The 15889-nt window shown below is 28.6% G+C and overlaps 1 protein-coding gene across 1 annotated transcript; it reads right to left on the bottom strand.

Annotated features, from left to right (window-relative positions):
* Positions 1-9645: 9645 nt before the first annotated feature.
* On the bottom strand, positions 9646-14081 carry LOC112789761 (uncharacterized). Its single transcript, XM_025831801.3, has 6 exons — positions 13091-14081; positions 12771-12979; positions 11875-12100; positions 11061-11146; positions 10856-10947; positions 9646-10271 (listed from the first exon to the last, which is right to left on the bottom strand). The coding sequence occupies exons 1-6, from the start codon at positions 13166-13168 to the stop codon at positions 10033-10035; spliced, it is 930 nt and encodes a 309-aa protein (XP_025687586.1). The 5' UTR covers positions 13169-14081; the 3' UTR covers positions 9646-10032.
* Between the last annotated feature and the right edge of the window lie 1808 nt (positions 14082-15889).

Raw genomic sequence — 15889 nt, 5'->3', positions numbered from 1 at the left:
TACTTCTTTTGTGTACGAGTTCCAAACAACATAGCTCATCTCTTGTTCAATTTTGTTGTGTCCTTTGTAGCCATTTAATTTGCTTGGGATCTTCTTCATAATGTGCCAGATGCACCAGCGGTGAATTGTTGTTGGCATGCACAGCTCAATTGCCCTTTGAATCAATGCGCATTGGTCGGTAAGAATACCTTTTGGTGCCTTCCCTCCCATGCAACGTAGCCAACACTCAAATAGCCATTTGAATGATTGGATGTCCTCATTTTTCATCAGCGCGCATCTAAGAAGTGTCGACTGGCTGTGGTGATTCATGCCCACAAAAGAACCTAAAACCAAATTGTACATGCATAAATAACAATCACAAGGTGGTGAACCAAAATATATACACTCACTGAACATCAAAAATATATTTGAAAGAACCGAATACCTGTTTGTGTTATAGGTGGTGTCAAATGAAACCACGTCTCCGAAATAATCAAATGCAGCCTTACTTCTTGCGTCAGCCCAGAATGCATGTTTAATGCAGTGATTGCCTTTAAGGTTGAGATCAAAGAAGAAATTTTGGTTCTTCTCTTTCATTCTTACTAGGTACTTCCCAAATTCTTTGGCATCGTCTTCTTCGGAAATATTTCGCACTTTCCTTGTGATGTAATTCCTGATGTCTTTTTCCATAAAACCTAGTTCACAGTGGCTGTCAGCTGCTGCCACAAATGATTGGTAAGTTTTGCTCGGTCTGATTTCGGCTTCTTCGTGTGTTTCAATGGTGCGACGCACGAACATGCTAAGCTCCCTATATTGTTTGAGCAGCTCAGCATGGTCTGGATAACAAGGATATGAGTGATTCAAAATAACTTTGAAAATTGTCTAAAGACCAACATCCTTCATTATGTGTACGTAAATTCTGGTCGGTTTAACCCAGCTGAAGGGTTTGTCTTCAAAGTTGGAGATATCTTTGATTTCTACCTCCCCTCTCTGGTGCATGCAATTAGTTGATTCTTAATCTTGTCTCTGTCCCAAGTCGTGTTTCTTATTTTGGTAGAAAAACTGGCAAGTTTGGAATAATGTTTGTAAAACTTTCCAGCTTCTTCTAGTGTCTTGAAAATCATTTCCACCTTTGGGACAAATTTTTTATCCACAACACAGTTAGTCTGCACGGCGAACCGAAATCTTAATTACAGTGAAACAATTATTTAGTGCTTAGGGAACAAAACAGAATATATTCGTCTAATTTTTTTTAGACTCCTTTCTGCATACCGAATTGAACACATGCACATGGTGAATCAACTCTTTAGTACTTACCAAACCAAAAAGTTACTCACAGTTATATATTATCAATTCAATTCAATTCAGATATAGATCACCTCAGCCCATTCAATTCACTTCAAATAAAATTAGCAATTTCATTCCATTGAGTTCGATTCAAAATTCAATAATCCAAACCTCATCAAATTGATGCGTTTCAAAAGAATTATCCAAATCGCACTCATTAACCTTATTTGAAGTTGATTCATTCATTGTTTCAATTCAGAAGTATAGATCGAAGAAGAAAACGAAGAAGAAGATGAATGACGAAGCTAATTACATTGAAGTCAATCCAGATCCATAATGCAGAGAAGAAAAATGCGAATATAGGAGAACAACGAATTTAATTAGGTTGAAGAAGAAGAAGAAGAAGAAGAAGAAGAAGAAGAAGAAGAAGAAGAAGAAGAACGCAAAAAAGGTTTACGTTATATGGAAAGGTTTACGTTGAGAAAGGTTGATCAGGCAAAATAAGGATTACGTTATATACGTTATATGAGGCGCGTGTAAAACAAATGAGTGTGGGTAGGGAAAAATACATGGAGTGGAAGATACTTGGATACCATTCATGTAATTTTTACATGGATGTAGAACTTTTCCGTTTATTTTTAACGTATCTTTTATATTTTAACATATATTTTATATAAAATTGATTTAGTTCTAATTTTTTGTGTATACGTAAAATGTTAAGAGTTTATTTGAGTGTCATTAAATTGTTAAAAATAGAATTTTTTTCAATAAAAAATATTTTTTTATTATGTTTGACAAATTTTTAATAATAAAAATAAAAATACTAAATTTTTTATTAAATCTACAATTATATTTTTACTTAAAAAATTTATTTAACATAATAAATAAAAAATATTTTTATATTATTATATTTAAATATAATTAATAAATAAAAATATCTTTTTATAAAATATTCATTACTTTCACCTTTTTAAAAAAATATTTTAAAAAAATGTCACTTAAATTAACCATTCACCCAAAACTTACTTTTTACTCTCTTCCTCGCATTAAAAAAAAAAGACAATTGAAATCGTCACTTTTTCTTTTCCTCTCTCGTAACTTCTTCTCTAATGATAACACTTCTCGTGACGATGTGTGTTTGGATTACTCGTTTGTCAAATTAGAATTGGAATGAAAGTAATTTTATAAAATTGATTTTAAGTAAAAATAAGTTTATATTAATATAATTTATGTTTAATAATTTTATATTAAAATTGATTTTGATAAATAAATATTATTTAGATAATATTAGTTAAAATTATTTTTAGATACATTATTATTAAAAAAGACATAATATTAAATTATAATATCATTTTTTTATGTATGTTTTATTTTTTTATTTTTTTTAATGTTTTTTATATAGTATATTTTTAATACTTTTAATACTTTTTTTAATATGTTATAATTTTTTACTATTATTATTATTATTTATAGTTAATTTTTTTGTTTAATTTATTTTATTTAATGGGATCAATAAATTATATTATAAAAAAATAATAATAAATATAATACAAAAAAATCACAATTATAAAAATAATTAATATTAAATAAAAAATTAATAAAAAATAAAAATAAAAAATAAAAAATATATATATATAAAAAGAAATAATAAGAATTTCATAAATAATACAATAATCTGCATAAAAAATAAAGTTGATAAAAAAAATAAATATTGAGTGCCAATGGTTACTAATTATTACATTATCTGTTACATTATGCCGGAAGAATGTTATTGCAGTAGACTGCGATTGTCAAAACGTCGTCATTACTAATGGTTCTCTTTTTTCTTCTCTTTCTCTTTTTTTTTCTCTATTTTGTATCATTATCTAATTGTTACATTTGTGAATAGTCTTTTTACAATATTTTAAATGATTTTTTTTGTTAAATTTTAAACGTTTTTTTAGATTTTAAATATTTTAGACATTTTTTTGTTAAATTTTATTTTTTTTTATAACATTAGATTTTTTTGGTTAAATTTTAATTTTTTTATTATAAAGTTAACAAAAAAAATATTAATTACCTAGATTTTTTCAATTGCAATCTGTTATTAATTCAGGTTTTTTTTTTTTTGGTCAGATTAATCAAGTATTTTGAATTGATTATTTTTCAAGGGGACATGCATGGGGGGAAATTGTAAGATAGAGTAACATAGAAAGTCGATCCATAGAGAGAAGAAGTCTTAATGTAATATATAAGAAATTTTTTATTGGATGTTTTCGTTCCTATTTTTTATTAAAAAAATATTGGAAGATAATAAAAATAATAATAATATAAATAATAAAATATAAAAAGAAAAATAAAAATAAATTATAAATTAGATGATTAATTAATTATTAATAATTTTAAATTTTGAAATTTAAAAAATAAGAATTTTAAATTAAACCAAATCACAAACGGTGCAGTTACATCCAATATTACGTTTATTTTTTTTTATTCACGAATTTCGGTCTGCAGAGTAACTTAGCTGCCGCTTCACTTTTTCAATCTTCGGTGCGACGCTATCCAGCCTCTCCGCGGATATCTGGTTGCATCGCACCAGTCCCAGACAGGCCTCCTTTGTGCTGCCCACCTGGCACTTGTTGCCATCCAGCCTTCAACTGACGAACAGCCTTTTTTGCGCTGCCTACCTGCCGTCGGCCCGTGCAGCCTCCTCCGCAACTCACTGCGTTCACCGTCCGAGCGTCACTATCCGCGACAGATCCGATTAACATACAGGGATGTACGCGACTATGGGAGCTTGATCATGGTTGCTTCTTCTATTCATTCATCTCCTTCTTCTACTTCAATAATCAATTTAAAATGGTCATTTTAGTAGATATGCAAATAGTTATTTTAATTCTTGTGTGAATGATTCTTTTGATTGGATTGTGTTTAGTTATATATAATTAAAATATGTTGGATGTTCAATTCATTAGATATGCAGATAATTATTTTTATCCTTAAATAGATGGTTATTTTTTCTAGGGGTGAGTGACACCGGTGCGGCGTGTGGCAAGCCAATCAGCGACAGTGAAATAGGATTATTATTAATGAAGGTGAGGGTGGCAGCCAGTTGGAAAAGCAAAGGGCATCAGAGTGAAATATTTTGATAAAGTAGGGTTTGAGATGGTTATTTTTTTAGAATAACTAAGTGAATTTTTTATTTAGATAATTTGTGAAAATTTTTTATTTTTTACATGTATTAGACTAAATCTATAATTCATTGTTCATATTGTTTAAATTCTCTTTTGCCTCCCTAGTAAAGTTATTTTTTATTATATTGAGGTCTTTAAATTTTATAAAAATAAGACATATATGTCCCTACTTTAACCAAACTTTTTATTTTTATTTAAATAAATAAATTTTTAAAAGTGTGATAAAATAACTTATATATCTTATTTTTGTAAAATTCAATGACCTCAACGTAATAATTTTTTTTTGAATAAAAACGTTCAATATAAATTTTTTGAGAAACTTATTTAAGTATATACTCTAAAATAAATTGAAAAAAAATCAAATGAAATGATTATCGTTCAAGAATAATACAAAAGAACAATAGCTTAGATGAATCACAGATTCGGATTTGTCTTGTGGGAATGGGAATCTAAAAGTAGCAAAATGAAAGAGTCAATATGAGGAAGAGATGGTTTTTAACTTTTATTACAGCGTATATATTAAGTAACGTGCCGGCTCAACATTGTTTAATTTTTGGTTTTGCTTGCGAATTTTGCTAGGGAGACAATGAATTATTTGTACAATATGTATAATGGGTTATTGAATTACAAAATGAACATCTCTCATATTATTTAGAATAACCATCCGAGTACTAGAGATAATAAACATCTTCCCGAAAAATTAAACTAATTTTGGAGTTCACCAAGAATCAAACTCTTAATCTTTTAGATTTAGCGCTCTAATACCATGTCATGATACCACTTATCTCAAAAATTTCAGCTGATGAAAAAAGGTAACACTAATAATTATATATCTAATACTCCATAAACTTCCATTATATACATTGTATAAATATTTCATTGGCTCCTCATACTTTCTCTTTGCTTTAAACCCGAATCTTTGATTACTCCATTCTTTTGCCTGATGCCTCATTCCGGTGGTAATTTTGGTTGGTTTTTGTTTTTTTTATTTGTTTCCTCACCATCAAGAGTCTATTATTTTTGGTAATTACTCAGCCATCAACTCAATTTTTTTAGTCTAATAATCTAACAATATAATTTATTTTATATTTTTAAATATTAATAATTAATTGATGATAAAAAATAATAAGTTTACATATTTTTTTTAGTAATTTTGATCATAATTACCACTCTTTTAATAGATTCAAACAATATTTTAACTAGATCAAATAATGATACTATTGATATAATTTATTGAGTAAATAAAAAATTAAATTCTGAGAATATTATATGCATGTTTTAAGGAATTCGTGATTTTAGGTGTGACATATATATGTTGTTGAAAAGCTGAAATCCAAGTTTGGTTAATTATGGAATTGATTGAGATGTTTTTTCCCCTACATGACCAGAATGCACGAACTTTAATGATAGCTATAAAGCCAAGTACATGAAAGTCAAGTGCCAAATAGCTATGTTATCTTGAAGCATTGACTTTCATGATAATAAATTCATAACCCATGTGTTAGTGACTACAAAGGTGATGTGGGTTTCTATTTTGATCATATCTTGATAAAATTCTTATAAAATTTATTGCTTTCTCATCTTAACATAGACTTTGTGGCAATTTGCTACGTATTTCACAAAAAAAAAAAGAATTTAATTTCCGCTAATTATATTATATATAATATGAGTGCTATTAATTTGTAAGTATTTCTATATATGCTTAAAACAGTTAGAAATTGATTCTAATTTTGTAAAAATGATTGGTGTCAAATATACTTGTATAATTTTTTTTTGTAAATATATCTTAAGAGATGTTAATCGCAGTTGTAGCATCAGTCAAATGCAATTATCCCATTTATGAAAAAACAATTTGAAAATCGGCCACTTCTAGTGTTGACATCTAAGTGGAAAACAAGTAAGCTGTAATTAGCTCGAATTAAAATGGGGGGTTTAGGACCGCTTTAACGTCACTATATAATATATATACATACCAAGAGATATAGAACAGTTATATGTCACAATGCTTTGTTTATTGCTGATGATTTGTCACAATTTAATTATACAGTTAGCTTCATAATTTTGAAAATAAAATTTATATTAATTCGGATCTATATTTATGTTGATATGATTTTTTTTATTAGGTAAACAGTAATCAACATTCTTATTAATAATTTTTCATAAGAGTGTTATTATAAGTATTTTTTTATTTAAGTTTATTTAAGTAGGTCAATACTAATAAAAATTACTCTCGTTAAAAGAGTGTGATCACACGCGCGTTTTATAACGCAACTTTTTCGTCTTCGTCTTTTCCTTTTCTGTTTCCTCTTTCTCATCTTTCTCTTCCTCTTCCTCCTTCTTCTTCTTTCAAATTTGCACACATAAATTCTTCTTCTGCTTATTCTTCTTCTTCTTCTTTCGTTATATTCATTACCAATAACACCAACATTTTACTCGATTAAGTGGAGTTACTCATTTTGATTCACTTGATTGTTAATGTATTTAGTTGAGTCGTTGTGCATACAGAAATATTTTTCTTACTGGTTGAATGTTTATCACATTTTATTCAACACATGATTGGTATTCGGTTCAGTGGTGTTAGTTGGTCATTTTGATTCACCTGATTTTTATGTGTTCAGTTGATTTCTTTTGCATGTAGAAAAGTTTTTCTTGATGATTGAATGTTTATCACGTTTTATTCAGCAAATGAATGGTATTTGGTTCAATAGAGTTGGCCATTTCAATTCATTTTTGTTCTGCACAATTCAAAACTCTTTCTCCTCACCTTCTACTGCTTCTTCACCAGGTAAAGAAGGAGGAAAAGACAAAAAAAAAAATACAGCAGCAACAACAACAACAAAAGAATGACGTTAAGGAGAAAATACATGAAAAAGAAGGAGAAGAATGAGAAGGAGGAGGAAGGCGAAAAAGACGCTCTGTGCGTAAACGAGCGTGAGAAGAAGAAGAAGCAGCGTAAGGGATGAAGAAAGCGAAAAAAACGGATGACTTAAAATTATTTAACTGAACTTGGATGATAAAATTACTTGGATGCGGAGAATAACTCTTTTTCATAAAAACTTTATTAAGTAGCATGAATATAAATCGTTATAGACTACGAAAAAAGAATTGGATATATCTAAAATAACCACGATAATTTTGTACTTATTGAGTGTGTCTTATTAGTATAAATTATTAGATATCATTAAATGTAAATTAAAATTATTATAAAAAAATATTGACCATAATAATATGAACAAACTAGATATTATTAATACATAAATAAATAAATATTTTTTAATATATAATACTTTAAATGAGAAACATAATTTTTTATTTTTAAATAATAAATATAAAATATATAAATACAAAAAGTATAATTTTTTTATTTATTAATATCAACAATTATCATGCAATAAAAATTTTATAATACTAAAAAATTATATTAAAATAATATTTTTAACTATAACAAAAAAATATAAAATAATTAAATTTTATTTTATATTATTTGATAAATAATTTAAATTGTTATATTAAAATTTTATTAAATAATTATTTTATTAAAAATATTATTATATAATATAAATTTTTATTAAAATATTTATAAAAATGTAATTTATTTAAAAGTGTAGCCTCTGACAAAGTGTAAATATTATTATATATATTTAATAGTAAATATTATTATATAAAAATGTAATTACGTTAATAAATATTATTATATATATTTAATAATAAATTACATCAATAAATATTTTAAGAGTGTAGCTTCCGACAAAAGAAAACAGAAATAAGAATGTTGCAGGAAATTATTTTAAAATATCTTTATTAACGTAATTAGTTAATAAAAATATTATTATATAATATAAAATTTTATTGAAATATTTCTGACAAAAAGAAAGAGGAATGAAAATTTATTAACTAATTACGTTAGTAAATATTTTAATAAAAATTTATATTATATAATAATAATATTTTTAACAAAGTAATTATTTAATAAATTTTAATATAACAATTTAAATTATTTATCAAGTAATATAAAATAAAATTTAATTATTTTATATTTTTATATTACAATTAAAAATATTATTTTAATATAATTTTTTAATATTATAAAAATTTTTATTGCATGATAATTGTTGATCTTAACAAATAAAAAAGATTTATATTATAAATTATGTTTTATATTTATTATTTAAAAAATTATATTTTTTATTTATAGTATTGTATATTAAAAAATATTTATTTTTTTATGTACTAGTGATGTTTAATAGGTTCTATATTTATTATGATCTATTAATATTTTTTTTATATTAATTTTTAATTTATATTTAATAAAATTTAATAATTTATAACAATAAAATACATTTAATAAACATAAAATTATTATGCTTATTTTCGACATACTCAAAAGAATTACCATGCTTTTCCTAAATAAGTAGCGAAGTACATCCAATAAACTTAGTTTAATAACAACGTATTCGGTCCTAATAAATTTTATCTTCAATATTGAAAATTTGAATTATGGGATGCTCTCTTGAAAATTTGAACAAATCTTATTAATAAAAAATGTGTAACATAATAATAATAATAATGATGGCGCTGATAAAAAATTAAGATTTGTTACTCTAATAATATTTTAAATTTAAACTTTAAACTTTAAACATAGGCTGACTTCTATAGTCATTAAAAAAAAAAAAAAAAAAAGAGAAACGCTAGAAACACAATTATGCGGCTACATAACACCGCATGTGTATTTGTTCATAAGTCTATCAAATCAATTAAAATATTTCGACCCACCACATTTTCCGTGATATGATAAGTATCTTCATTTGTATTTCACAACCACTTATTATTTTGTCAAGGCTTAAGCCAATCCATGTGCTATGTGCTGTCATTCAGCTATTGGGCCAGATGTAATAAATTCGTTATCTAATATTTAATATTTTTTAATAAAATTTTTTGATCCCAATTATTTACTATTTAAATATCTATGAAACATTAACTAATTCTACTTTCCATTATTATTTCTCATAATATATAACCTAACCAATTTAATTTTTATATTAAAAAATAAAATTTGACGGATCTCACTCTTTATTTTCAATAAATCTCCTTGAATGCATTATTTTTCAATCAAAATTAATGCATACCAAACTATTTGAAAATGAAATGCTCCTTAGTCCTTATGCTAAAGGAGTACAAATGTGTTGCGAAATTGAAAGCAAAAATATCCAATAGAAAGGTAGCACTTGCACATTAAATTCTCCACAATAATCCACTACATTACTTGCATTAACCATCAGGGTCAACATCAACTTGATTACACAATCTACACAAGTCTCACTCTCTACATGACCCTCCTCAACAAACTCTCTTATGTACAATACAAAGAAACCTCTTAGCACAACATGCTACAAAGTCAAACTTCATTAGTTACTTTTTCTATGCAAATCTCTCACAAAAGGTCTAGCCCTTTAAAAAACAAAGACAAAGGCTCTCCAAGGGGGGTTATAAGTTATAACAAACTACAAATTAAAAGGAAATTAAAGGTGCAATTAATGGTCCAAAACAAGGTCAACTAATCCCCCCATGCAATTTTTGTTCAAGGCATGAAAGGCTAATGCCTAATGCCAGTGAAGTAATTGAAGTCATGATGCTGGACCCTAAGTTGCTTCAACCATGAATCAGCCACGCTGAATAGTGAAACCAGTTTTTCTTGGTCCCTACCATAATGCCCTGAGACCCACAAGTTTCCTTGCATCTTGTACGTGGCTAAACCAAACGGTGGCAGTGTTATGCCTTCCCCTTGCTTTCTCTTTGAGTGGGCTCCCTCTGGATCATCATCAAGGTCCATATCTGTGCATACAACATCATGACAAAAAAAAATTTTCCAACTCAATGCATAATTCTCCTATGCAAAATTTACCCGTAATTACATTTTACTTGAATGATGATCTAAAAGAGCGAATGTAATTGGACGAATATTGTAAATGCATCTAGTGGCAAACCCAAAGGGGGACAGCGTGGGCCATGGGACAGAGTTCAATTATATTAAAGTGTTTTTCTCTAATCTTGATACATTATTTTTATACATTAGTTTATTAAAATCAAACATAATAAAATTAATAAAAATATTATACGCACACCAAAATCAGCCACCATATATTTTTTTTAAAAAAATACATGTATAGTTTAATTTATTTTTAATATATATTTGTATTTCAATGATTATTCTACACTAATGACTAATTTTGGTGAATAATGCATCAAAATTAAACTGTTAAAAAATATATCCTGATTTTCTATAAAGTTTAGAATATCTTAAACGCAATAAACCCCTTGTTTTGTTAAACGTGACACTTACAATCCATTTTAGAGCTGTGACTAGCAAAATTTGTGGAAAAAGAAGGCAGAATAATTGTGAATAATCATAGGAGTACCTTGAAATGATGAAGAAAGTGTGTGGTAAGTGAGGAAGCATGTAGAAAGATCTTTAATTGTCCTCCCCATGGGGATATGATATATAGGGTACCTGAAAAACCATAGAGAGATTCATCATTGATCTCACAAAGTGGTAAGTACACAAAAAAGATGTTGTAAAATCCTTTTTGTAAATGAAAATAATTCATCTCTAAAATTAATTACCATGCAACTGCCATCCAACTTGCTGGTGAAAGATCCACACTTCTTAGTGACATCAACCCTGGGTATCTTTCTGCTAACCCAGTAATCTGAAAAGTGAGCAAAATAAGAAAAGACTTGGTCAACAAAAGAATCTTCTCACTTGATTGTACATTTGTATTAACGGTTAAGGTAGTGGAATTTTTTAGTTGAGATTTTTTCTCCACCGCTCTTCTTTAACAATCACTATAATCCAAAGAACAATGAAAGCAAATACATGAAGCAGAATCAAACCAAACAGCAAGACTTTTGGAAGGAGAACATATGCTCCTAAAGTATATCTAGTAGTGTAGTATATACGGCAAATGAAAATTAAAGGAATAGGAATTTGTGTTGTTCCGTTTTCCACTGAAGAAAAAGATAATGAAGAATAGACCCTATATATGGACAAAAGAAGAGGAAAACGTGCTTTCTAGATTCAGATTGAAAAGTCAAAAGATAAACAGTTTATCTTTAATTGATGCTCTATCATGAAAGGAATTATGTTTTAGATAAAAAATTCTTATTTTTATTTTCACCAATATTAAGATCCTTAGTGTTTTTATCTGTCAGCATCACTGGGTTCATTCTTAAAAAACTATTATCTGTCACAAGGATAGAGGATTCCAAAATCACAAGTGACTCCACCAAGAAGGAGCTGAAAAGTTCAATAGCTTCTGATCTGATCTTATCATTATATATGAAGAAAAATGAAATATGCTCTAAAAGACTGAACTAAGAAACAGAAAGATGCAAAAAGTGAGAGAAATGACTAAAGAATAAACACAACTCAATTCACCTTATCCATGAGAGGAACTCTTCCATATGGTGCTGATCTTTCAAAATATTGAACATAGAGGTGACCCAACCTATCATTCAAATTCGAGAGGCTATTATCATGTTCAAATCCTCCCTCTTCTGATGAGGTTCCATCCCACCTCCATAGCTTATCACTCTCGCTCTCCTCGCTGTACGAATCGCTGTATGAGTCTCTTGTCTCGCAGTCACCGGATTCAGCTTCTTCCCTGAAATTAACACATTCAATTTTTTTTTATTATTATTATTCATCAGGTTCCCATTTCAGTACTCTACAGTTCAAAGAAAAGATTGATGTTGTCACCAATCATCAAGCATTGAACCATGCACAACATAATTCACCAAATCATACTCCATCAACTCAACTAATTAAGACAAGAAACAAAAACAAAAAACAAAAACAAAATAAAATAAAATAAAATAAAATCCATCTCACAAGCATCATGAGAGTTTGACCAAAACAGATATTAACACCAAACAGGTCCATTTGGTCAGAGAACAAAACCAATTTAAATAAAAAAAATGTCCAGCTAGATCACGAAACAGGGAAGAGAATGCTGGGATTTCTAAATTCTAACAGTAAATGGTAAATAAATTTCCTTATTTCCCATTAATCTAAGGTTCTTGTTCAAGTTTTGGCACTTAATTAGTTAATTATGAATTTTAGATTGCCGATCACTTGAAATTTGAAACCAACAAGAACATCAAAGAAAACAAATTAAAATGCTAACAAGTGAAGAATTCTGAAACAGATAAGATAAACATGTTGGAAAAACATATGAAAAAAAAGGGTTTTGAACATGTGAAAACCAAAGAGGTTGAAACAACTCCAGAAAGACACACAGTCTTTAAATTTTCATAAGACATGTAGATATATACCTGAAAGTGTTGCTGGTGAAAATCTGAATTGCAGAGAGGTAAGGGACATAGTACTGAACAAGTGTTTCTCCATTGGGAAGCGTTATGGGAACTCCAGCACCATAAGCACTCCATTCATCAAAAGAATTCCATAGATCAGCCAAAGTGAAATACTCCACTGCTTCTCTCTCCCATGGATGCCATAACCTGTTCAACTTCCTTATCTCCGTCTGTGTATCAATCACATCAAACACACAAACAAATTAGGTCACATCAAAACACACTCAATTCAACATGGAGAAGAAGAAGAAGAAGAAGAAGAAGAAGAAGAAGAGAATTACGTTTGGAAGAAGCTGAGATTGTACAACTGGTGTGGTACACCGGAGGAAAAAGTCAAGGTTAGACTTCTCAGATTGCATTGACTCTTTCTTCTTTTCAAGAATCGTGATATGGTTGGTTATGGAGTTAGAGAAAGAGCATAGACAGAAGATACAGAGTTTTTATTTTTCTTTTTGTTTGATTCAGTTTGTTTTTTGTGTCAGCTACGCGAAAAACAGAGAGAACTCAAATAAAAGGAAAAAAGAAAAAGAGAGAAAGAGTGTTGAAATGAGAATCAACCTGAAAATAAATAAAATAAAAGAGAGGGAAAAAAAAAAGAGTGAAAAGGTTTGTAATTTTGGCGCTGTTAACACCAAATTTTTGCCGCAAAAAACTCAATCTCACTGTCTCGGTGTTTTCCTTAAAACTTCAACCTCCCTCTGTTTTCAGAAATAAAAATTAAAAAAAAAGAGAGAAAAGAAAAGAAAGAGAGAGAAATTTGGGAAGTGTGAATCTGGCAGCAGTGGATTGTGAATTATGAAGTGGATAGAGTGACTTTACACCTTCCGCTGAAGACTGTTGAAAACGTTACATAAACAATGGCGGATTTAACTCGCTGTTAAATAAAGAAAGCGTTGAAGGAAACTCAAAAGGCTTTTAAGGAAGGACAACACAACACAACACGGTGACGGTGACGGTGACGGTGACGGTGACGACCCTTTCACCTTGAGACTCAATCAACACACTTAATTACTATTTTTTGTTCTTCCTTTTGCTCTGTTTTTACGGTGAGAGAAGGCTGAGACAGTGAGGAAGAAGTGTCGTGAGAATGTGTTGTTGCAAGCAGAAATATCTCGGGAACATGGAGAAAGAAGAGGAAGAGGAGAAAGTGTGTGGTATTTTCTAGAAACTGCGATTTGAGGGGTTTTTATTTTTTCCCTGGTGGGTGATTGATACGAAACAAAAACTATGGCATAAGACACAATTACACGAACACAGAAAATGAGAAAATTCGGAAATTATAAGGCTTTTTTTTTTTATGAAATCCAACTATCCAAGTGTCGTGGTCAAACTGTACGGGTGTTCATAGTAGGTAGATACACTGGGTTCAGGATCATTCATTCTAAATTGACTCATAGATCAAACATTAAATTAAATTAAATTAAATTAAAATATTTTAATACAATGAAAATATCAATTTATATACAGTTTTAATATATTATGAATTTTAAATTTAATACAAGAATAAGCTTAAGTATGAGATTTTTTATTTAAATAAATTAAATAAATATTTTATTAAATAGATAATTATAAAAATTATTATAAAAATACATATTCATAATAATTTTTATAATTATCTATTTTAGTAAATGAAATATTTATTTAATTTATTTAAACAAAACATCCCATAAGTATAAGAAGGTTTTATTCTAATTTTATTATGTAGTAGTTGTTGATACCATGACCAAAGTTATGGTCAAAATAAATAGTGTCATATGGAATTCAGAAAAATCTAACAAATATACACGAATTGGTCTGCTAATTACACAAGTCGAACTACTCAACTCAACTTATTTGGGGTGCAAGTTTTGCGAATGATACCCAATTGATTTACATGATAAACAAAGATTTTGTCAAATTACCACTTCAGATATTCATCTTTAATTCATTTATTATTATGACGTAAGATAACTTTTTAAATATTAAAAAAAAACTACTCACTACTATAAGAGGAGAAATTCAGGAGTGATAATTAAGTCTTCACCTTCTTTTATAAACAATTCCACCAAATTCAGGTTTTGTTCAATCCCAATTTATTTGAATTTACCTAAAATTCTTAATAATTTAAGCATTAAACACCTTTGCAGATACTCTTACCATCACCTATTCAAGGACATTGGAAAACTTCACCTCTTTGTTGAAGTGAAGTCGCATTCATCATTCAAAGTAACATGGATTTCACGTATGGGTCCAAATTAACTTAATTTCAAGTAATTTTTTAGAACATTTGCCACTACAAGAAAAACGTTGAATACCATTGGATTTACCATTGAATTCATCAAATAAATCCGCTGGTAATAAAACTACTATCGGATTTATCAAAATTAGTTCTTAATCTAGCTTTAAAACATTTACAATTAGGAAAGCTTTGATTGATGTACAAAAAGGAGAGTTGATATTGAGAGTGCATGATGAGCATATTGTATTTAATGTATTGAAGGTCATGCAACATCCCAATGATTTTGAAGGGTGTACGAAAATTGATCTAATTGACCCTTTGGTACAAGAGGCTCTAGAAGAGGAGGAGTTCAACAACTCTCTAGAACCCCTTAAAGAAAGTGACTTGGTCGAAAGTAAAAAGTGTCCAGCACCTAAGGAATTTGAAGTCACAAACATTCCAGCAATGGAAAAAGAGGCACCCAAGCTTAAGCTAAAGCCTCTGCCTCCCAAATCTTAAATATGCTTTTTTTGGTGATAACAACTCATATCCAATAATTATAAGCTCTTCTCTAGGCTTGAATAAGGAAGAAGATTTGCTCAAGGTGTTGAGATATCACAAAAGTGCTCTTAGATGGACCATTAGTGATTTTAAAGAGAATAAGTCTAGCAATGTGCATGCATAAATTCTTACTTGAAAAGGACTCCAAACCAGTGGTACAAGTATAGAGGTGACTCAACCCAATCATGAAAGAGGTGGTTTAAAAAAAGATCATGAAGCTATAGAAAGCCAGAATCATTTATCCAATTTCTAATAGTCCTTGGATGAGTCCGGTGGAAGTTATTCCCAAGAAAAGATGAGTCACAGTGGTGGCCAATGAAAA

This window comes from Arachis hypogaea, chromosome 3 (assembly GCF_003086295.3).
Source record: "Arachis hypogaea cultivar Tifrunner chromosome 3, arahy.Tifrunner.gnm2.J5K5, whole genome shotgun sequence".
Lineage (NCBI taxonomy): Eukaryota > Viridiplantae > Streptophyta > Magnoliopsida > Fabales > Fabaceae > Arachis > Arachis hypogaea.
The sequence above is the reverse complement of the archived record's forward strand: the minus strand, read 5'-3'. Positions and strand labels throughout refer to the sequence as shown.

Excerpts from the sequence above, each read along its gene's own strand:
- LOC112789761 (XM_025831801.3), bottom strand. The coding sequence starts at position 13,168 with ATGCAATCTGAGAAGTCTAACCTTGACTTTTTCCTCCGGTGTACCACA. Across the intron at positions 12,101-12,770 it reads TTCACCAGCAACACTTTCAG|GGAAGAAGCTGAATCCGGTG; the intron begins GTATATATCTAC and ends TGTTAATTTCAG. Across the intron at positions 10,272-10,855 it reads ACTTTCTTCATCATTTCAAG|ATATGGACCTTGATGATGAT; the intron begins GTACTCCTATGA and ends TTGTATGCACAG.